The sequence below is a fragment of the Corythoichthys intestinalis genome, chromosome 16 (assembly GCF_030265065.1).
Source record: "Corythoichthys intestinalis isolate RoL2023-P3 chromosome 16, ASM3026506v1, whole genome shotgun sequence".
NCBI lineage: Eukaryota > Metazoa > Chordata > Actinopteri > Syngnathiformes > Syngnathidae > Corythoichthys > Corythoichthys intestinalis.
In genome coordinates, this window is record NC_080410.1 from 4647544 (window position 1) to 4670285 (window position 22742).

A 22742-nucleotide genomic window follows, 5' to 3' on the forward strand; every position below is an offset into this window, starting at 1 on the left:
AATGGTAATCTTTTATTATGCATAAAAGTACATCAAAACATGTAACAAATACATGTTACAATTAGATTATTGCACAAAGAATACGGTAAAGAATAAAAATTAATACTCATGTAAAGCTGTCGGAACACGAGAGGGGAATGAAGAGGACGCTGGGATACACACATACAGTAGAAGTCCCTCTTAGCCAATTGGATGCCAGGAATGCTAGGCAATAGCCAATGGCAGTTCAGTAAGTTCAGTAAACAGTTGCAAGTAGCAGCCATATTTTATTTTTGAATTTCGTATTCTGAAATTTCTTTTGTAACAAGAGGCAATATTTTTACCTGAAAATTCTGTATGTAGAGACCTTCGTAATAGAGGTTTGATCGTCAATAAACTGTTTTTCAGCCTCTTAATACAAACTTTTCTTTTAATTTACTTTTATAGTTTTTTTCCTTCCATAATATGTTGAGGAATAAATATTTGCCTTTCTCTTAATTAAGTTTGAGTTTTTTTATTTTTATTTTTTAACCATAAAAAGAGTAAAGTATTTTATTCATATGTGTATAATTATGCCTTATTTTTCCTATTTATTTATTTTTCATTTTAATTTATTCAGTCTTGCTATATTTGTTATATGTTATAATACATTTTATTTACTATATTACATTTTGAAGAAAGAAAAAAAAAGAGAAAATAATCATTTTTCATTAAAAAAAAAAAAAAAAAAAAAAAAAAACAAAAACTGTAACTCAGAAAAATAAAGAAAAAAAAAAAGGGTTGTCCCGATCATGTTTTTGCATTGGCGTTTGCAACGTCACATGATTTTGAGGATGTGCCAAAATCTCGGACCGAGCCAATATTTCCGCAATTTATTAAGAAAAAAAAAGTACGTCCAAATGTAAAATATTTCCATACTTCAGACATTATCATGCTCGCATGGTGCTATCTTAACGTTAACTATCAATCACAGCTAGCTTTGTTGACTACATCTAAAGCCCTATTTTATTTTTATCCAACTCCTCTAAAAATGACATAATCTGGCTTGATTTCCGATCATGTGATCGAATCGTTTACATCCCTAGTAAATATTCTCTTCATTTTTTAAAATGATTGTTTATTGTATTTAGTTTGTTATCAAAGGGGGTAAAACGGTAAATATTCTCAGATTTTTAATTACTGACTTTGATTTTAGCAAAAAAGGTGTTGAACGCTCTTTAGGAGATAATCCATCGTCATACCTGGCATACAGATGCAGGTAAACTCTCCGATGCGGTCAAGGCAAGTGGCGTCGTTCTGACAGGGCATGGATAGGCATTCGTTGATGTCGATCTCACAACGTGGCCCGGCGTATCCGCGGCCGCATTGACATTGGAACGAGCCCTCGGTGTTGAGGCACTTCCCAAAGTGCTCACATGGGTTTGCGCCTGTGAGAGATCCGTATTTAACATTTAAAAATGGCTTATTTTCAAGTAAACTGGAACAATTTCCATTTAACTCAATTCTTAACTCAATCCTTAACTCTCTCAGTGTCATTCACAATACTAGACATCCAATTAGGTGGATCTTTTCATCCTTTTGCTGTGAATTTAAATTAGTTTATCGGTAGTAGATGTCAAATCCATTCTGACAGGGAGGGGCCAAATGAACATTAATTCATTCGTCTCTCCCACTCAGAATGGATTGGATGTCTAACGCCATCAATGGCAGCAACGATGAACTACAGTAGTTAGTTCGAATAATCGAGTAATCGGATAAGGAACCTAACAAATTAAAATACTTGAGCTGAGCCAAAAACGGTATAAAAAAATAAATGAATGACGATCTAACTAAAACAAAAGAACAATTGGCTAACTTACATGGCAAAAGTCTGCTAGCTTAAATGCTATAAAATGCTAACTTTTTTTTTTTTTTTTTACAATGCTTTTTATAAAAATGGTTCAAACACATATTCCCACTAAAAACAGCTAAATATAATTAACATAAACTAAATTACGAATGCATTAAAAAACATTAGCTCAAACAAAAAACTTCAAAACTTCAAAAAGCTTATGTAGGTTTTAACAGGGAGCAGCTGGATTCAGCCATGTGAAATGAGTTATGTCATATTCACTGTCGCCACTAGAGGGCAGTGAATCCACCCAAAATAAATAAAATAAATGCCAACACTTTCATAACAAAGAATTACAAAGCCACTTTAATTAAATGAATACTCAAAGCAGCAAAATTTAATTCTAAACTTTTTTCTATACGAATTACTCGAGTTAATCGATTAATTGTTGCAGCACTGAATGGCAGGTAGTGAGTTAAAATGATACTTAGAGGGGCAATTATTGACTGACTTGATGGAAAATACTACTGTCCATTTATAACAAAAAGCAGAAATACCAATGCTGCATTCGTCCATGTCCTGGTTACAAGCTCCTCCCACAAAGCCAGCAGGGCAGGTGCAAATTGCACGCCCGTTGAGAGGATTCGTGTCGCACACGGCACCCTCGTTGCAGGGGTTGCTCACACATGCGTCCTCCAGGTGGCACAGCAAACCTAAAGGAGACGTAAAGATCAAACAATATTGATGTATTAACATTATGTGGCCACTTTTTGTGTTAGTCGTTGGAATTGGATTATATAGAACTATTGTTTAGTGATATTTAGATTCTCAACTATCGAGTTGTCCCACACTTGCTTCAACACTATCTATGATACATTCGCTCACCCGTCTTTCCGACCGGGCACTCGCAGAAGAAGGAGGCGACTTTGTCGTGACACGTGGCTCCGTTGAAGCAAACGGCTATGGCGCAGTCGTCGATGTTCTCGCTGCAGTCGTCGCCCATCCAGCCGTTGACGCAGACACACGTGTGACCTCCGATGGTGTTGAAGCACGTTCCTCCGTTGTGGCAAGCGTTTGGCTGCATTAGACACTCGTTGACGTCCTCGGCGCAGTACTGGCCTGGCGTGGTGAAGCATTGGCATTTAATTAGCTCACATTACGCATCACATTCTTTAATTAGCCGGTAATTGACAAACAAAGAGTTGCTCTGAAAAAAAATGAACTGTTTTTACGTTTACCACACTGTGACTTGTGGCATATTACCACTTATAACAATGAAACTCAATAAACAGACAAACTTTGTACTGTAATAACACTGGACTTTAATTGCGTGAAACCTACCGGGGCAAGTGCTGTATTTTCCGCACTATAAAGCGCACAGCATTATAAAGTGCATAGAATTGACACTACAGTAGAGGCTGGGGTTACGTTAGATAGAGCTGCGCTCCAAGTTGCTGTGAGACCCCTTGCAACTCAATATTGATTCATATATAAGGCACTGTCGGGTTTTGAGAAAATTTAAGGCTTTTAGGTCCGCCTTATAGTGCGAAAAATATGGTATTCGCTTCCATATATCTATTTGTCCGTACGTTTGTGTTCAGGATGCTCAAGAATGATCACAGGGATTACTATCAAACTTTCAGAACATGTTTGTAAAGGGATGTCCCGTTCGCATATTTTTGCACCCAAGTCCGAGTTACCTGATTTCAAGAATCAGCCGATACCGAGTCCCGATCCGATACCGAAAAACATTTGTTGTTCCAAAAAGTTTTAAGCATGTTACTGTCCCACCGAATTATTTTAACACAAGAATAATGTAGAAAAATGCTTGTCTTTCTTATATGCTTCATTGAGTGAGTCCACTCAAATCCACTCACACTGCTGAGAACAGCCTCTCGTCACTTGCACAATGAATTGCCGCAGCACACTCCTGTTAGTGTTTTACAAGCTAAATGATGATTGACAGATCTGCGGCTTCGAATGTAGCGCTACCAAGCTTCTCTGGCAAGATCAAAGCAGCACCCCTGTCACTCATCGTTAACTTTAACAAGCAAACTCCAGTGCACTGCTGACCAAGAAAAGCAGCAGGAGGGAGAGAGAGGGGCTGTACGCGCATGAAAAAGAGAAACATAAATATATTTTTAAAATTAACAACCCAATCCTGTTCCACCTATTCCGATCCTCTGAAAAATGGAGCGATCGGTTTGATTTCTGATCACGTGATCAGATTGGGACATTTCTAGTTTGTAATATGAAACAGAAGAGGGAATTTGATTTTGGAGTACTAAGGTCAAAGGTTACAGAGGTCAGAAATTGATTTTTGCCATAATTTAGTAAGCAGATTAGTCTATTTAACTCAAATTTGCAGGGTAGGTGGTATGAGGAGAAGATAGAGACAAAGGTCAAAGAGGTCAGCAATAAGGGGACGCATTGAATTTGGCTGCTAAGGCTATAGTCTGCTCTCTCAGAGTGCTCCACTAGTGTTATTAATAAACCTAACTCATTGGCTGCCATTGGCGGCAGTAGACATCAAATCCATTTTAACTGGAAAAAGTCCTTACAGTAAAAAAATGATTGGGCATACATTGCCGTCACTGGCACTGAAATATGAGCACTCACTGCCAGTATTTTACATTGGACGTCAAAATCTACTAATGAATTAAATGTCAGGTAACTTACCTGTCCATTCAGGTGGGCACTGGCAATTGTATGTGTTGACGCCATCTACACATATCCCTCCATTCAAACACTTGTGGCCCGGGCAGTCATCCACATTATTCTCACAGTTGTGGCCCTCAAAGCCTGCGAATAGAGAGAAAAGGTTATGACAAACAAACACATTAAGTCACCCCCCCGCTCGTTCAGCAACGTAATCAATTTAACTCAACCTCGAGCCACGTTTCCCACACTACGGGCGGCACGAGGCAGTAAAAAGGTCGAGAGGGTGTCCGACTGTTTACATGCACTCGTGATGGTTCCCACACGATGCCGGCAAAAGCCACGATGGCCGCCTCGGAGGCTTGCACTCCCTGCAGTGTTTGCTTGTTTTATAATCTCTCGGTTTCAATGACTTCCTTTCTGGCAAGAGACATTTCCTGTCGGCTCCCCAGTGGCAAGCCAGAGGCTCCATAAAGTAAGTTCCTTCTGTTATGGACATAGTGGAGTGCGGGCGGGCGGCCTCTAACTTCTCACTACCGCCGCCACCCCGATTCTCATCGGGGGCTAAAAATAGCAGGCGGGAAGCTGACCTGCGATGTAGGAGTAAATCCCAGAAGCGGCGCTCGAAACTGCGTCATCTGCCCTGGGAAAAATCTTTGGTCTTGGGAAAACAGTGGGCCTATGCGCCGTGATCGTGATGGTTTACATGTGTGCAAAGCAACAAACCCCCTGACTCACACTTGGGATAGTGTAGTAAAGCAATGTAGAGGAGTAATAGTGTAACATTTTCAACTCAATATCAATACTTAAAATAAAATGCAAATATAAAACAACGACTTATGAGATTTGGACTTTACAAAGCCGTAGTCTTATCCGCCATTTTGTCACCAGTCGTTTTTTGTTTTAAACAGTACCTTATTGTGCCTCACAGTATCTTATTTCATGCTTTATTTTATAAATACGAATTTTCTGCCCTTTGGCGAAATGTGTATTTCATTATAATGTTGACTTCTGCTTTGGTATGCATGCTTTTATTTTGGCGCAGTAAGCGTAGAGCAGGTAGTGCTTCCACACGCGATTAAGAGCAAACGTACACGTCAAAAGGAACGTATTTGTGCACACGAAGAAGAGCGCACACACAAGGAAGAGCACATTTGCTCCCACGAAGAAGTCGGGCAGCAGAGTGAGGAGAAAGATTACAGCTTTACATATCTAGCAAGAACCTAGCTCCAATGTCTTGGCAAGGACAATCCAATGACACATAATATATGTATTTGGATAGGTGTTTTGAGGTTTTGAGGGTTTTTAGGGGTACTTAAAGCAACACTTGGCAGCTTTTGAGTTTTGGTCGATTTTAGCGACACCATTGGACAAAAGCGGTAGTGTTTTGCCTTAAGGAAGACTGCGTTTCCCATGAGGACCAGCACACACACGAACAGTGCCGTAAAATCATCAATGAATCAAAAATCAATCTCCCTGTTGCCTGCAGACGATAGTTAGATGGATTAAACAACATTTCTGTTTCCAGCAGCTCTGTGAAGGACGAATTGTAAAAATGTAATGAACCCAGTTGTGGCTAAACAATAGCATATGACGGTTAGCAACCATGTGGCTTAGCGTGGCTAACACCCACACCCCACCCGAACTCGTCAGCACTGAAAGCCGGGCCAATGTTTATTTGGTATATTCTGGTAGCTTCCATTTTTTCCTCCTGAGATAAAACTTTTTGTCTCTTTTGTTGCTCTGCCATCTTTGCAACATCCGCGCGAAAATGTTTGCGTTGACGTCCGTCTTTCTAATGAATGGGGAAAGTGACGTATGCTGTAAAGCAGTCAGCACATTTGTAGTTTTGTTTTTGTGTGGCAAGATTCCTGCCACCCCCTCAAAGTTAATTAGTGCCGGTGAAAGCGATACAGACCCCTTCAAGATACAAAAGAAGTTTCATTCAACTAGTTGTCAGTCAACATGCAGTATTATCACAAATGTTATGAAAATATTTGATAACGGTTGAAAAGTTACTTAGTGTTGCTTTAAGGGGTTAATTGTGACACGCTTAAATTTGGTTTACGTCGCCAGCATAGGAACAGTACGCGTTCGTAACCTGGGGAGTACCTGCTTAATGTTCTGAACAAAGTCTCTTTTATTCTGACAAAAAAGATAATACTAATAATTAAGAAATAACGCCTATTAATGTTTCTGGCCTGGATTTTTGGGTCACTTTCCATGAATGACAATAGAAAAAGAAGGGATATATAAAAGTGCGCAAATCAAATCAATGAATAAATATTAAATCAATGATAAATAATATAATAAACCAATGGTTATTCACCCTACCTGGCAGGCATGCACATTCATAGGAATGGTCGCTGATCTGGCGACAGGTGCCGCCGTTGAGGCACTGCGAGGGAGCGCAAGGCTGGGTGGACACCTCGCACGTGCGTCCACTGTACCCGGGCGGGCATTGGCAGCGGAAAGACCCATGGGTGTTGAGGCAGAGGCCGGCATTGAGACAAGCGCCGGGTTTACGGCACTCGTCAACGTCGCTACGGCAGTTCTTTCCCTGGAAGCCCGGTGGGCAGGAGCAGTTGTAGTGGTTATTCCAGTTGGCACAGCGGGCACCATTGGCACATGGACTCGTGGCGCAGGCGTCAATGAGTGAGCAGTCTTGGCCTGAAATTAAAGGTGTATGTTTTTGTAAAAGAGCTGATACTGTATTTTAAGACTATGAAGCCCACCAGGTTATAAGGCATAGTGTACTGCATTCGTCATTTGTTATCTTTTAACATTGTGATGATTATTAATTAATTTATTATTAGTTTTTTGTGTTATTTATGGAGTTTTACGTCCTGTCCAATAACAGGTTATCGATGAAAAAAAACAACAACACAAGAGTAAATGTTATTTTTAACCATTCAGTTCCACTCACAATGACAGACATCCAATCATGTGGCGTCCATCCTTTTGCTGTGAATGGACCTATCGCAAGTCCCGCCCTCTTGTAAAAATCGGTTCGAACGATTTATGAATGATGGCGGGTGTTCAAATTTCTGAATTTGCACTACCACAGCTCGCGATAGACTTTTTTTTTTTTTTTTTTTTAAATACATTTCATCTAGAAGCAGGCAGAGAGGGTTGCAGTATGCAGTGAAGCGGTATGTCTATGGTATTAAACTTTATAATTTATTATTATTATTATTTAATATGTATTTATTTTATTATTATTATTATTTACAATAAGAGTGTAACGGTACATGTACTTGTATTGAACCGTTTCGGTACGGGGTGCTCGGTTCGGAACTCGGAGGCGTACCGAATGAGTTTCTGACGTCATGTAACCCTTACTTTTCGAGGCTGTTAGTTGATTGGGTTACAGTTTCTTTGTGTAGATTATATTTACTCCATCTTCTCTACTATAATGAGGACCAACATGGTAGGACAGTATATAACCCAGAAACGTCAACGGCGCGATAAGGTGGCCGCCACGAGAACGCAATGAAATGCGGGCGTTAAAGTCAATCAGCCAATGCACACCAGTCGCAGTGCGGCCGCGTGTTAGACGCATCCCAGAAGTGGCTCAACGCGACGCAGGCGAAAAGAGCGGCAGAGTTTATTATTTGACGTGAGACGTGGTCCTCCTGCGTCAATACTACTAGCTAGAAACGGGCAGACCGGAAGTCACTCATGTAAAAATACGGTGGATCCGGTCGATTTTCGAACTAATATGCAATCGTAACCCACTTTTTGAGACCATCAGATCTCTTGAGTGGCAGATCGGGGCACAGTTGACTTGTCTTTGTTGATTTACTGCTGTCTTCTCTGCTATAATAATAACCAACACGGCCCCGTGTTCAATACAAAACCCTCCTACGACAACAAAACAAGTAGTAACTAATATTCACAAGGAACTAAACTTTTATAACATAAAATACATAATATAAATGAATACTACATCACATTTGCAAAATATAAACACATAATAAAATAAATAATATCCCATTTAAATAAAATAAATTGAAATAAGCTAAAACACCTGTAATTAAATAAGAATAATACACAGATCCTGCTTACACAATTAAATTTATTAATTTCTGTGTGGCGCTTTAACTTAAGAAAATCCAAAAATAAAGCTTTTGAAAACCATTCATAAGAAAAAAAAAAAAGATTAATTGAGGCATTTCATTTGTAAAATACATGTGAAAATCTTTGTCATTGGGATTGCTTTTCTCTTTAGCACAGGACTTTTTTTTTCTTTATTTCAGAAAGAAAGCTGACCAATTCGCGGGGTCTGAAAGGCAAAATGTTGTTGGATTATTATCTTTAAATGCCCGCTACTTTTTGAGCAGAATTCTAGCTTTGTATAGGTTAATGTTCCTATTGTTGAAAGCACAAAAGTGTGTAATAAACAACTAGCACATTTATATTTTGCATTTTGTTTTCTTACTGTCCCGAAAATGAACTGGACCGTGACCTCAAAACTGAGGTACGTACTGAACCGAGATTTTTGTGTACCGTTACACGCCTAGAATACAATGTAAATAAATGTTCAACATTGAGAGAGCGGCGTGCATTCGAGTTGAATCTTTCAGTGTACCAGGTGTCGGAATTGCAGGTACTCAGAGCATCTAACCATTTGGTTTTTGCTATTTCAGTTAGAAAAAAGATGTTTTAAGTCACGACCACACAGTATTCCAATGCAACTCTATGGCAAGGTGTCCGACTTTTGTGATTTGGGGGCGGGGTTTTGCGATAGGTTCATTGAAATGAGTTTGTCCCTCGCAGCCTGCCACCCTCCCACTTTAAATCGTGTAACACCATCATTGGGGGCCGATGAGTTAACTATACTCAAAATAAATACTAAATACTATTTTCAATACTACATGAATTAAAAAGCCCAAATCAAATGTTATTTGTTATTATTGAGGTAATTTCAAAAATATCATCCAGTACCATTACTAATACTACTCAAAGTGTTTTACACTATATCGTCATCTACCTACTGGTGAAACCGCACCAGGAGCAACGTGGGGCCTAGTATCTTGCTCAAGGATATGAGGTCACGAGGCTGGAAAATGGAACCCACAACATCTGAGTTGGGGAACAACTACTCTACCAATGAACCACGCCACCCCCATATTATTAGCTATTATTTTCTATTTGTGTGATTCAATAAACAGGTTTTAGGCATTTTAATGAAGTTCAGTTTTTGCATTATTAAATTTTTTTGTGCTAAATTTTGCTGCAAATGTATACCGGCTCCAAAAATCGGTTATCGGCCCCTCTAACTACTAATAATCGGTATTGGTCCTGAAAAACCCATATCGGTTGATCTCTAGACCTGACAACCTTAGTTTGATGAATGTTAAATGAGTGTCTTAAGCATTTTACTGTATTAGTATAATACTGTTATGCTCCAACAAAATTGCACAACCAAAGTGCATACATAAAGTGCACTGGATTATAAAGTGCACTGTCAATTTGGTAGAAAAATAAAGAATCTTAAGTGCGCCTTATTGTCTGAAAAGGCAAAAGATAGACATACCTCGGAATCCCCTCTGGCACACACAGCTATATTGAGGGATACCGTTGACCACTTGGCTCCTGCAAGCTGCCCCATTAAGGCACGGCGATCGATGACAGGGATCCGGGTGCTGACAGAGTGGACCGATGAATCCCATACGACATCTAGACAAAATAATGCACACGTGAGCATCAAGCCACTGAGCGGAGCAAGAAAACAAGTAGCAAGCAATAACAAAAGAAGGAAACCTTCAGATCCAACTTATAGACTGTCACTGACAACACAACAACCGTTTAAAATAGCTTGCTGTGAATGTTTTCAGTGCTGTTCACAAACCTATGAATGAATGAATATGAATTAATGTTTATTCACCTCCCCCAGTCAAAATGGATTGGACGCCTAGGCAGCAAATGAGTTAATACTTAAAAATAGAAAGAAAAATACATTTTAAAAACCCGATCTTTTTCCCACGATTCCGATCTTTTAAAAATGACGTGGTCGGACTTGATTTTTTATCACGTGATCGGATCAGGGACATCGCTAGGCAATATTGTGCAACATACTCCAAAAATAAAAGTAACACAACAGTTCAGATGGGCTGATTCAATATCAATATTTTTGCAATCAAATGTCGATTTTAGCATTTTAGCATCGATACGTTTCGACAACCCCATTCATTAATATTAGAGGTTGACCAATATATCATCTACCCGATATATCAGGGCGACATATGGACTTTTTTCCAACATGGGCCATCGGCCGACTGACATAAAAATTCGCCGATAAAGAAGGATTCTGATCAGGCATCTGTGTGAGCAAGTGCGACCGCTGACTGGCGGTAGGAGCCCGGAAGGACCCTGCAGCAGCTTGAAGGCAGGCTGCCAGAGAAGGGACTGTCTGCAGCCGACAGCCGCTACAAAACACGACTCAAACCTGTCTGTTTGTAAATATTGTAAAATTATTTTTTTATCGTGCATGACAGAATATGTAATTTTGCTTTAGCTTTTTAAGGTGTTTACTGAGTGATCTGTACACTTTAAATGTAACTCATAGCATTAGCGTAGCATTCGCATAAACTCTCACTCTCACCTGTTTACATCTCATCGTGACGTTCTGTTGGGTTTAATTATTTGAAAAATAATGTACTGTTCTTGCTGTGTGTATAATCATTAAAAGAAATGCAGCATTCGTTGGTTTGGTAGCACAAGACCGAATTAATCCTTTAAGTCTCAGATCATCAATGTAAATTTGAAGCCGTCGAATTAACTAAAAAAAAAAAAAAATGCCTTTCATAATCTACGTGCTTAAAAAACGTATATCGACCTCAAATATCGTCTTGCAAAATCAGCTTTGGATAACGGCAATCGGCTGAAATTTTTTTTTAGATATCGACATGGGCTTTTGAAAATCCCATATCAGTCGACCTCTAATTAATATACCACATCAAGCAATTCAGCAATTCCTTCCTGATTCATATTGTGGTCCAAGACTGAAGTCTACGCCCTGGAATTATTTCATATTAGCGCTGGTTCCTTCAAAAGTGCAACGCGGTTTTGTGGAATGAGTGATGCACTCAAAAACGGAGCCAGACCATATCCTGAAGGACGGGATTTACCAAACACGCAATTTGCCTTTCCAGCTGGCGAGACCCATTTTTTCAGCGTCAGCTAACATTCCTCCATCGTTACGGCTTTTCCGCAGGTCGGCTCTTAAGACTAACACACCCAGCGATGGGCTGCCAGGAAGCCCTAAATGATTCCGCCCCTACCGACATAAGAAAAAAGGGGTCCGCGCTCACCACGTGTTGAGTAAATAGGAAGAGACAGCTGTGATATTTGAAGACGTGAGCTTAACCGCTTCCAGGAGACACTATCTGTTCTTGCCTTTTAGCTAAACATATCAACATAGAAATGGAGTATCTGATTGCTCTCTACGGGCCGATGAAAGTCCAGAGGAGGTTTGTGATAACTCAGGTTAGTTTGAGTTGGAAACCTGACACCCAGTGGAGCCTCTGGCTGGGGACAAGCCCCCTCTTCAAACAGGCTGATGACAGAGCAGTGATGGCCGGGTTTTGGTTCAAACCGAGGCTTTGTCTTTTCTTTCATTGGGGAAGAACCCCTGGGCATAATCAACAATGGATTTTCCCTCTGTTCTACTTTCTACAATCATCATTTCAGTACATGATTGTGCACTCCACAACAAAAGATATTTTCATCCTCCTGCTGTGAATTCATATGCTGTGAGTTTATCACTTGTAGATGTCAAGTCCATTTGAAAGGGGAGGGTGGCAGTTCACTCGTTGCCAGCCCTCACACTACAAGTACATCATGCTGTCAATGGCAGTCAATGAGATATTAGGAAAAGCGAACTTGGAGACTTCATCCACAACACAGGTGGGTAGTAACTAGAGGTCGACCGATATATCGGCTGGCCGATATATTGGGTCGATATTTGGACTTTTACCAACATTGGCCATCAGCCGATTAACAAAAACATCCAATAAACAAACAAAAAAATAAACCGATTAAAAAAGGATTTTGATCTGGCCTCTGTGTGGGCATCTGTGGCCGCCGTTGACTGATGGTGGGACCCCGGGAGGACCCCACAGTTAGCGGCGGCCATAACTGCCCACAGATGCCTGATCAAAATCGTTTTTTTATCGGCTTATTTTTTTTGTTAATCGGCTGATGGCCACTGTTACAAAAAAATCCATTTATCGGCTTGAGATAACAGTCGACAGCTGTCCCAAAAATGCTTTGGACACAATCAGTATCCAATCACATGAGGGTTTTTGTTAGTTACCAATAGTGCTTGAAAGAATTGACACGCCGCCATTCATTTGAATTAAAAATGACACAAACCGGCATGAAAAAAGAAAGGGTAATGTATGAATGTGAGAATGAAGCCTGTACGTACAAAAAATATGACACGGAACTCACGTGCTGGTACAGCTGAACATGTTAACTCACTGAGGCTGCAACTTGATTTTTTCCATTTTCCTGGGTGAGGGATCTAATCCATTCATGAGTCATTTTGTATCTAATTTCTAAGCTATAGAGAAAGAGACAGAAGCCACCTCACGATAGGTAAGAACATACATCTTGCAAGATATTTCATTGCACATATTCTGGTTTGAAACAATAGCTACGTTTAAATGGACTAAATTTCTTTAAACCGTTTAGAATTAGGATTGAAATTATGATGGGTTGCACTTGATTCATGTACACAAAAAAATCATTTTATTTTTATTTGATTTATGTGTTTAGCCATCATGCGAGGTTGTAGTTTTTTGCCTGTTTTTTATTGAACTGGGCAGGTTTTACGGTGTGGACGGGCTGCAGACCGTTATTCCAATTTGGCAACCATGGCGGTAAATGCCATGAAAAGTCAGTTTTGCGTGTTCTACCGTTTAAAATAAGACAACAGGGCAAAGCGTCGTTAATATTTCAACTCTGTAAAGAGTTTTCAGATTTTTGTGGTTTTAACCTCCACAAAAAATGCTGTCTCCATCTAAACGATATTGATATCTGGGAAAGCTGTTGTTATGCTTCTTTTTCCCCCATTAAAGTTGTCATTGAAATGGTTATTGAGCTGAAAGTAAACTACTAATGTTCCATTAAATAGTTTACCAAATAGAAAGTCAGTATTGTACACTTACATTGCTTTCAGACAAGTGCTGCAACGATTAATCGATTAACTCGACTAATTCAATTAGAAAAAAAGCCTCTGATAAAATTTTCCTGCTTTGAGCATTCGTTTAATTAGGGTGGGATTGTAATGGTTTTTTTGGAAAGTGTTTGCATTCATTTTTAATGATTTGGGTGGATACACTTCCCTCTAGTGGCAGCAGTAAATATGACATCACTCATTCAACATGACTGAATCCAGCTGCTCCCTGTTAAGACCAACATAAAGTAAGTTTTTGCTTGAGCTAATATGTTTTTTTTTTTTTTAATGCATTCATAATTTAGTTAATAGTTATATTTAGATTTTTTGTGGGAATATGTGAATTTTTTTTCGGAGCACTGTTTTTAAAAAACATCTTAGCATTTTATAGCATTTACGCTAGACTTTTGCGATGCAAGTTAGCCATTTTTTTGTACTTAGATCCTCATTCATTTATTTTTTGATACTGTTTGAGGCTAAGCTCAAGTATTTTAATTCATTTTGAAATGAAAGTGTATTTTCGCATAGTTTGAAGAAACACTCGGGGAATTTTATTTTGTATTCGAAATTTAATGCTCTTTTAAGAGTGCATTCTTATCAAGCCTTTGTTTTACATCTGCTAAAATTTATTCTGCAACACATTAAATGTTCCTAATGCGATTATTTTGTTATTCGAACTAACTAGTTGATAGATGAATCGACTACTAAAATAGTTGATAGCTGCACCCCTAGTTTCATTTAGTTTCATTGATTTTGGTGGATACACTGCCCTAAAGTAGCAACAGTGAATATGCCATAACTTGTCTAACATGGCTGAATCCAGCTGCTCCCTGGTAAGACCAACATAAAGTATGTTTTTGTTTGAGCTAATATGTCTGGCTATGCATTCGTTTTTTAGTTTAGAAAATATATTTAACAGATTTTTTGGGGGGGTTTTTAAGTGTCCTAGCTTAAATGCTATAAAATGTTTTTTCCTTTGTAGCACATAGAGCCTCTTTTATTTATTTATTTTTAAATCGTTTGAGGCTAATCTTAGATATTTTAATATATTTTTAAATGCATTTATTGCTGTTGTGAAATAAAAAGAAACACTCTGCATAGTTTGAAGAAACACGCAAGGTGTTTTATTTAATATTCTCATTTAATACTTTTGAAAGTGTAATCTTAGCAAGCCAAAATAAATGTTATTGCAAGCATAAACACTTGTTTTGCAATTTTTTTCCTGTAATGCATTATATGTTTGTAATCCGATTAATCGATAGTTCGAACTGATTTTTTAAGTCTGCTAGCTTAAATGCTATAAAATGTTTGTTCCTTTGTTGTACATAGATTCTCTTTTATTAATTTTTTTATATCATTTGAGGCTAATCTCAGGTATTTTAATGTATTTTTAAATGCATTTATTGCTCTTGTGAAATAAAAAGGGCAACTCTGCATAGTTTGAAGAAACCACGCTAGAGTTTTATTTAGTGTTCTCCTTTAAAACTTTTGAAAGTGTAATCTTAGCAAGCCAAAATAAATGTTATTGCAAGCATGAACACTTCTTTATTTGTTTTACATGTCCTAAAATTTATTCGGCAACGCATTAATTGTTCGTAATCCGATTAATCGATTGTTCAAACTGATTAATTTAAAGACTAATCGATTATCTAAATAATCGATAGCTGCAGCCCTATTTCAGACATTGTGAAATGTAGCGGTACTTTATTGGCAGTGTGTGACTTGGGCACGAATTTAACCCGTTTTACCAAAAGATGGTGCAAAGAAGTAACTACATGAGGCACCATATTTGCAGTTCTAGTTTGTTAAAAGTCAACAATGTCCTTGTAGCAATTTTGCAAGTTTGGCGCTTAAATGGTTCAATGAGTTTATCACGAGTAGACGTCCACTTCAAATGGATTGGATGTCTATGGCTGTCAGTGGCAGTCAATAAGTTATGATTCAGAAACTATTTACTTCTTGTCAAATGTTGTTATTTCATCACAAGGTCAAGAAAAAATGAGCTAATGTCGTGCACTCTTTTGTCGGATTATCTGCTAAATTTACACACAGCGCACGAACTGAAGTAACAGACTTGTAGCTCGGTTGCGACCTGGTTAAATTCTGGCTGATGCGGATCTCAGCTCAGCCGGCAAATAGTGTTTACACATAACGCGTACCGGGTAAATAATCGGTCTTGATTGTATGTCTGAAAGAGGCTTCACAGTCAGTCAACACAGAGGCTCAAAGAATGGAAGCTAAAGTTGTCTCAGCTCCTAACCCCCCCTCACAAAAACGCCAGCTTGCCCCCCCCTCAGTTCAACCCCCCTCACTACTGAGAGGTCAAATGTCAGAGGTCCCCCGTCTGATTGTGATGATAATGTCACTCAGGCAGCAGGGCGAAGGGAGGAGCTACGCCGCGGGAGAGAATGTCTCCGGAGGCTTCAACTGGTGGACGAAGAGGGGGTGAGGGTCCAGGGGGAATGCCATGTCATATTTCCTGTAATCCCTTGTCCGCTGCTCTGAAAACACAGCACTCGCTCCGAATCGCAGGATCCCCGTCGCCCTGACAACGGAGCAGACGAAAGAACAAGCCTGACACTCGACCAATCACCCGCCTGCCCCTTGGTACCCATGGCTATTTGTCATGGCTTGGCTGGGTTTATTTAGAGGCAAATTAACTATGTCTGGAATCTAGGGGGTCAGGACAAAAATGAAACGTGGCACATAAAGGCGACTCCACGAGAGCAGAGGCGACTATAACGCAAAATATATAATACAGAAGGTGGGATCCCTCTTGAAGTTGAGAGATTTGACTCTAGTGGCAAGGCCAAAGGTTGTTAAAATGTTTACAGACCAAGTTGTTGTGAGAGACTTGGCGTCCATCGGCTATTATCTGGAACAACAAGCAGGGTTAATGTCTAAGAAACATACCAACACCTGATCATTTTTTCTATTCCTGCGCGACATTGCATCGAGATGGTGTTCCAGAACCTACATTCCTTTGTCTAGACTTGACTCATGGCCATCATGCTTCTCCCATAACACACCAACTCCACTGATACCGGCACACAATTTGGTACAACTACACCTAAACATCTCCTTATCTGACTCAACAATGGATTCCTCTGCTTCTGGGAATGTGACGAGGCCAGCAAGTGTCATTGCTTCTACTTGACCTTTTTAGGCGCTTGTGAGGGGCAGGTGCAGGCTGGTGACTTCTGACCCCTCAGAATGTGGGTGCCAGATGATAGCGAGGAAGAAGTGTTTGATTGGCCGAGTGGCTAATCCCCCCTTGTGTCACAACATGAGGGATTTTGCCAGCTGCAGTCCTCAGCAACAAGCATCTGTCCACATCTGTCATTGCGCTAGCGAGAGTCTAGTTTTCTCTGAGACAAAAGAACAACTGCTTTTGCTCAAAAGACAGGGATACACACACACACACACACACACACATAAAAACTTCACTTCACATCACATCACAGAAGAGACACATCACCCGATAAAAAACATGCATTAACTCTTTCAGTGCTATTGACAATGACAGACGTCCATTCATGGCGTTCTTAAAGACAAAAACTCTTAAAATGAGTTTATCATTTGTAGACGTCCGATCCATATCAAGTGGGAGTTTTAGCAGAATGTTCATTAGCTGAAAACCCTCCCACTTGAAATGGATCAGACGTCTGCTACCGTCAATGGCACTGGCAGAGTTAACAGTTCCTTTTAGCATTCTGTTCACACAATAGAACAAACAACTGCCACACAGCATGCAAACATACACATGCCTTAACACAAAGAGGAGAAACTTACAACCAGGGAGGTAGCATGAACCCCCAAAGGATGACATCCAAACAGGGAATTGCAGAGGAAAGAAGAAGAAAGAAGTTTAACCCTTTATTGGGCACTCATTAAGGTACTGTGAATAAATAAAAACAAATAAACATCTGAGCATTTCTGGGTTGATTTGTCATGGAAATGGCCCCAGATCCACATGTAGTGACTCAAACAGACAGGGAGAAACCAAGAAATGACCCGAAATCAGCATAGAGTGGCCTGGAAATGCCCAATAGACAAAAAGGAAGTGACCTAAGTTAACTAATTGGCTGCCATTTAGGATAAAGTGGAAGAGCTAGCAGCAAATGAACCCTCCTACTTTAAAATATTTGAATGTCTACGACGTGTGACAAACCACATGATTGGAAATCTATTGTCATCAATAGCACTGATAGAGTTACCAGGACGTGACCTGAGTGAACAGGAAGTGACCAAGAAATGTCCCAATATCAGCAGGGAATGACCTGAGGTTTTAGTTTAGTTTAGTTTAGTTTCAACCATAGACTTCATAATGATATTGACGGGACACGGGGCGTGGGGCCGATTAATAGGGGGCCTATCTGCGTCAAAGCTGACCAAGTGGAAACACAAAGAGCTTTTTACGTTGAAAATGCTTGTGAATAAATGCTTAAATCCCTGAATTCTTTATAGATATGGGCGTAAAACAGTCTCGATTCTTGTTTAAAAACAAAAAAAAAATGGACAGTTAGCATTTATTTTAGGTAAATATGTCGAATGTGCTGCTAGTCCTTAGGCCATGTAGCGCCACGTTATCACCACAAAGAGCTTTTACGTTGAAAATTCTTGTGATTAAATGCATAAATCCCTGAAATTTTGATAAATATGAACGTAAAACGGTCTCAATTCTTTTTTAAAAGAGAAAAGAACCAGGCAGTTAGCATTTATTTTAAGTAAATATGTTGAATGTGCTTCTAGTTTTTAAGCCACTGTGGTGCCGCCTTATCAGCACAAAGAGGTTTTACGTTGAAAATTTTTGTGATTAAATGCATAAATCCCTGAATTCTTTATAAACGTGGACATAAAACAGTCTTGATTCTTTGTTAAAAAAGCAAAGAACCAGGCAGTTAGCATTTATTTTACATCAAGATGTTGAATGTGCTGCTAGTCTTTACGCCGCTGTGACGCCGCCTTATCACCTCAAAGAGATTTTACGTTGAAAGTTATTGTGAATAAATGTGTAAATCCCTGAATTCTTTATAGATATGGACGTAAAACAGTCTCGATTTTTTGCTGAAAGAGCAAAGAACAGGGCAGTTAGCATTTATTTTACGTAAATATGTCAAATGTGCTGCTAGTCTTTAAGCCACTGTGGCGCCGCCTTATCACCTCAAAGAGATTTTACGTTCAAAGTTATTGTGAATAAATGTGTAAATCCCTGAATTCTTTAGATATGGACGTAAAACAGTCTCGATTTTTTGCTGAAAGAGCAAAGAACAGGGCAGTTAGCATTTATTTTACGTAAATATGTCAAATGTGCTGCTAGTCTTTAAGCCACTGTAGCGCTGCCTTATCACCACAAAGACCTTTTTCCGTTAAAAATTCTCGAGAATAAATGCTTAAATCCCTGAATTCTTTACAGATATGGACATAAAACGGTCTCGATTCTTGCTTAAAAGCAAAAACAAACGTGCAGTTAGCATTTATTTTGTGAAAATATTGCGAACTATGATGCCAATGCCGTAGTGGCTAATTTCTGCCATTGATTTTTTTCACAACATTTCAATATGCATGCATGGTACGAAAAATATAATAATTACCTTGAATCCTCGAACAAATCACTCCTGAGACAATCCTTCCTGTTTGTATGCGTTACAGCTTTCGTACTTTTTCAACCTAAATCTGGCGCTAGATCGTTGCGTGGGTGCGTGTGTTTGAGAATAACTCCTCTTGATGTGAGCAGGCCCCCTACTTGCAGGCGTCGCACAGTGTCTGACGGTTGTGACCCGTCAATATCATTATGAAGTCAATGTTTTAACTTACCAACCGGCAGCACAAAGCATTCTTCTATAAATTGCATTTTCTACTAAATGTCGTTGGATTAACATTTTATTCATTTATAAATGAAGTTATTCACAAAAAAATATAAAATTTCAATAATTTATCATAAAAAATAGCCTAACTATGTTACTATTATTATTATTTTTAATTAACAAAAATACTCACATGCCCCAAATATAAGGGGTTAAAAAGAGCAATCTTAACAGCATGGATATCTGATTTATGAGGGCGAGGGCAGTCACTGGTGGAACCTAATGCCGATTTTCCTGCTCTCTGGTTCATTGAAGCATGGGTAACCTGAGCTCATCCTCTCCCATACAATAGCAGAAACTTTGCCACAGGTCAGAGGGCGACTCACCTGTGAACAAAGACCCTGAAATCTGTGACATGGTTCATACTTTCAGTCAAGCTCCACAAAGCAACATGTAAAGAAGCTTTTTACTATCTCTCGGGTCATTTCCTTAGAGAGCAATGGAGCTCAAACAATAGGCCTAGAATCTTTTTACTTTTTTGTAGAAACTAACCAGTGCTGCTGTTAATCACTAGCTTATAGCTAATAGACGTGTAATCCATTTGAAATGGGAGGGTGGCAGCGAATGACTGCCAACCCTCCCACTTCAAATGTATTGGACGTCTAGTGCCATCTAGTGCTGTAAGATATGACAATACTTTTCACTAAAACCACATAAAACTTTCTACCGATATTTTACATCTATTGTCATTGTTGCTATAAATAGACCTGTTCCTGTAATGCATATTTTGGCCAGCAGATGACACCCCTTTTTTCCTGACTTGCTGCATTGACTCCAAATGCTAGAGTAGCAGTGTTGTTTTCGTCAACAATGACAATAACGAAAATATTTAGTTGACGAACCATTTTTTTTCATGACGATGACGTGACAAGCTAAAAACGTGGCTTGGGAAACTAGAACATGACGAGATGAATGCCAGTTTTCGTCTGATGAGACGACAACGAGACGAAAATGCGATATCGTTTCTGTCATATGTTCAAAATGTGTGACATTTTCATATTGTATGTCACATTGCATCGTAGCAGTGTTTGGGTCGTGTCAGTCATATGACACATGCTGCGCCTCTCCCTCTTCAGTTTGGGGTGTGTCTCAAGCTAGGCTGTGCTCAATCTTGCTTGTTTGAAAACACAGTAAGATTTGTTTTCTTGGCAAGAGAGAATATACAATGTTGCTTGAGCAATAAAAGGTCTGTGCTGAGTGATCATTAGATGGTAAATATAATCCTAGCATTAGCATAGCATTTGCGTTAGCATTAGCTTCAGAATGGCAAGCGTCCTCTTAAAACACTGGCCAGTCTTAAGTAGAGCCAACTGGCTTATCTGGTCAGTAAGTCTTCAAGACGTTAAACGCTCCGACAACTTTTTTTGTACATACAGTTTGTGGCATCTAGGTAGGTTTAATTAAAAATAAAAAGGGCTGCCAAAAACAACACTGGATAGTAGAAACGCCAATCGACCTCAAGAGTTCCCTACCTTCACTCAATAGTTAGCTAATTGGCTCCCTTTGAAAACCGTACGTGAGTAATACATGCAAGACAATTGAAAACAACGCAAATTCAACACATAGCGCAATTCATTCCGATAGCAATATTAATTAATGTACTATTAAAGATATTGTGCTAACTTTAATAAGTACGTGATTAGTAATACAGCAGGATTAAAAGTCTAAACCACTGTTCAGAAATAGAAGATATCTTTGCATTTAAGCATGAATATATTGAATATGATATAGGTTGCAGCACTACATGATGCATTTAACATTTGTGGCAGGCCAGTTGAATATCAATTCAAAAATTAAGCTGTCATAATTGTTATACAATTTTCACCAAATAATTTTAAATGTATTTTACCGTGACATAATGATATCGTGATATAAATTGGCCCATATCCTGTTTTTTTCCCCATATCATACAGCACTAGCGCTGTCAGTGGCATAAAATGATGTAAAGTGTGCAGGAACAACATCTATTTTCACATGATAGTACATAGTGACATAGCACTGCCAACTTGAGCCTATCCACATCCCCCTCTTTCCAGCAGGCTCCTTTTCTCAGCAAACAGCCACATTGGGGGTGGTGCTAGAGTTTTTTTTTTTTGTGGCCCCCAAATAAAAGAGCTAAAGTAGTCAGAACTCCTTTGTATGAACAGGTTGGAAAGAGGAGAGAGGTAGGGAGGGAGGCACGGGGTGAGCAGTGACCCAAGCAGCAAGTCTTTCAGGTCTGGGCTGCCATGGACCAACAGGCCTAGGCCGTCGCCTGGCAACAGTATCCCATGGAGAGAGGGCGCCTTAGTGGAGAGAAAAGGGTGCGCTGGGAATGAGGGTTTTGTAAGGACAGTTTGAGCACTTTGGAGGGACGACCGCCGCACAAGCAGGAAGCTCGTGACACACGACCACTCGCTTCTTGTAATTGAGTTCCTTCCGAAGCCGAGCGAGGAAGTTTGTTTGAACAAATTATGCTCGTGGAAACATAATCAGGGCCTTCTCCAATTGAGTTTTTCGACACACGCGTTATCCTGAAAAGTATCAGTCAGTTCAGTTCTACATCAACAAACGAAGAACCATCGCGATAAATGTCCTGTACAATCAATGCTCACAACACACCCAAATTTGCCTCAGCTATTAGATTTTTTTTTTTGAGACAGTTCCTTTGGCATTGCTCAAATAGCATCAATAACCACATAACATGCATCTCAAGGCTGGAGTCTCTCCGAACATTCTGCATCAGACACAACCACAGCACTTGCTCCAACCACCAAAGTTGAACCAGATTTCTTCTAAAACTTTGAAATTCAAATCAGAACTTGAATTGTTTCTCTCCCCCAAGTCAAAATGAAAGACAAAGCCCTGTCCAGAAATCCTCTGACCACTCACCACAAAGCAACATAGAAAGATCATAAGAACTCCTGAAGGCTTTTATTACTGTTTTAAAAAATAATGATAAACACACAGAGAGTGGTGTAGGATTTAAAAAAGCATAATTTGATCTGAGAACACAGCCCAGACACAACCTTGTCCTGTTGCTCATGAAAATAGGAGGCACAAGGAAGGGAGTCAAGTAAAAACCTCTGTAAAGGAATATTATAGAGTAGACATTAAGGCTGCAACAACTAACCGATTAAATCAATTATAATTGAATAATAAATTAGTTGCCCACTAATAATTGATAATCAATTTTTGCCGGCAGCTGTGAGCAGTCCCGTTTGAGTTTTTGTTTGTGTGTAAT

General features: G+C 39.4%; 1 protein-coding gene across 1 annotated transcript in view; it reads right to left on the minus strand.

Annotated features, from left to right (window-relative positions):
* notch3 (notch receptor 3) overlaps positions 1–22742 on the minus strand; it is a 77850-nt gene that overhangs the window by 41871 nt on the left and 13237 nt on the right. Inside the window, exons 3-8 of the mRNA XM_057816968.1 lie at positions 10008–10150; positions 6803–7138; positions 4490–4612; positions 2696–2929; positions 2368–2523; positions 1221–1406 (exon numbers count right to left, since the gene is read on the minus strand). Of these exons, the coding sequence (XP_057672951.1) occupies positions 1221–1406; positions 2368–2523; positions 2696–2929; positions 4490–4612; positions 6803–7138; positions 10008–10150 (1178 nt within the window). The remainder of the gene's footprint in view (positions 1–1220; positions 1407–2367; positions 2524–2695; positions 2930–4489; positions 4613–6802; positions 7139–10007; positions 10151–22742) is intronic.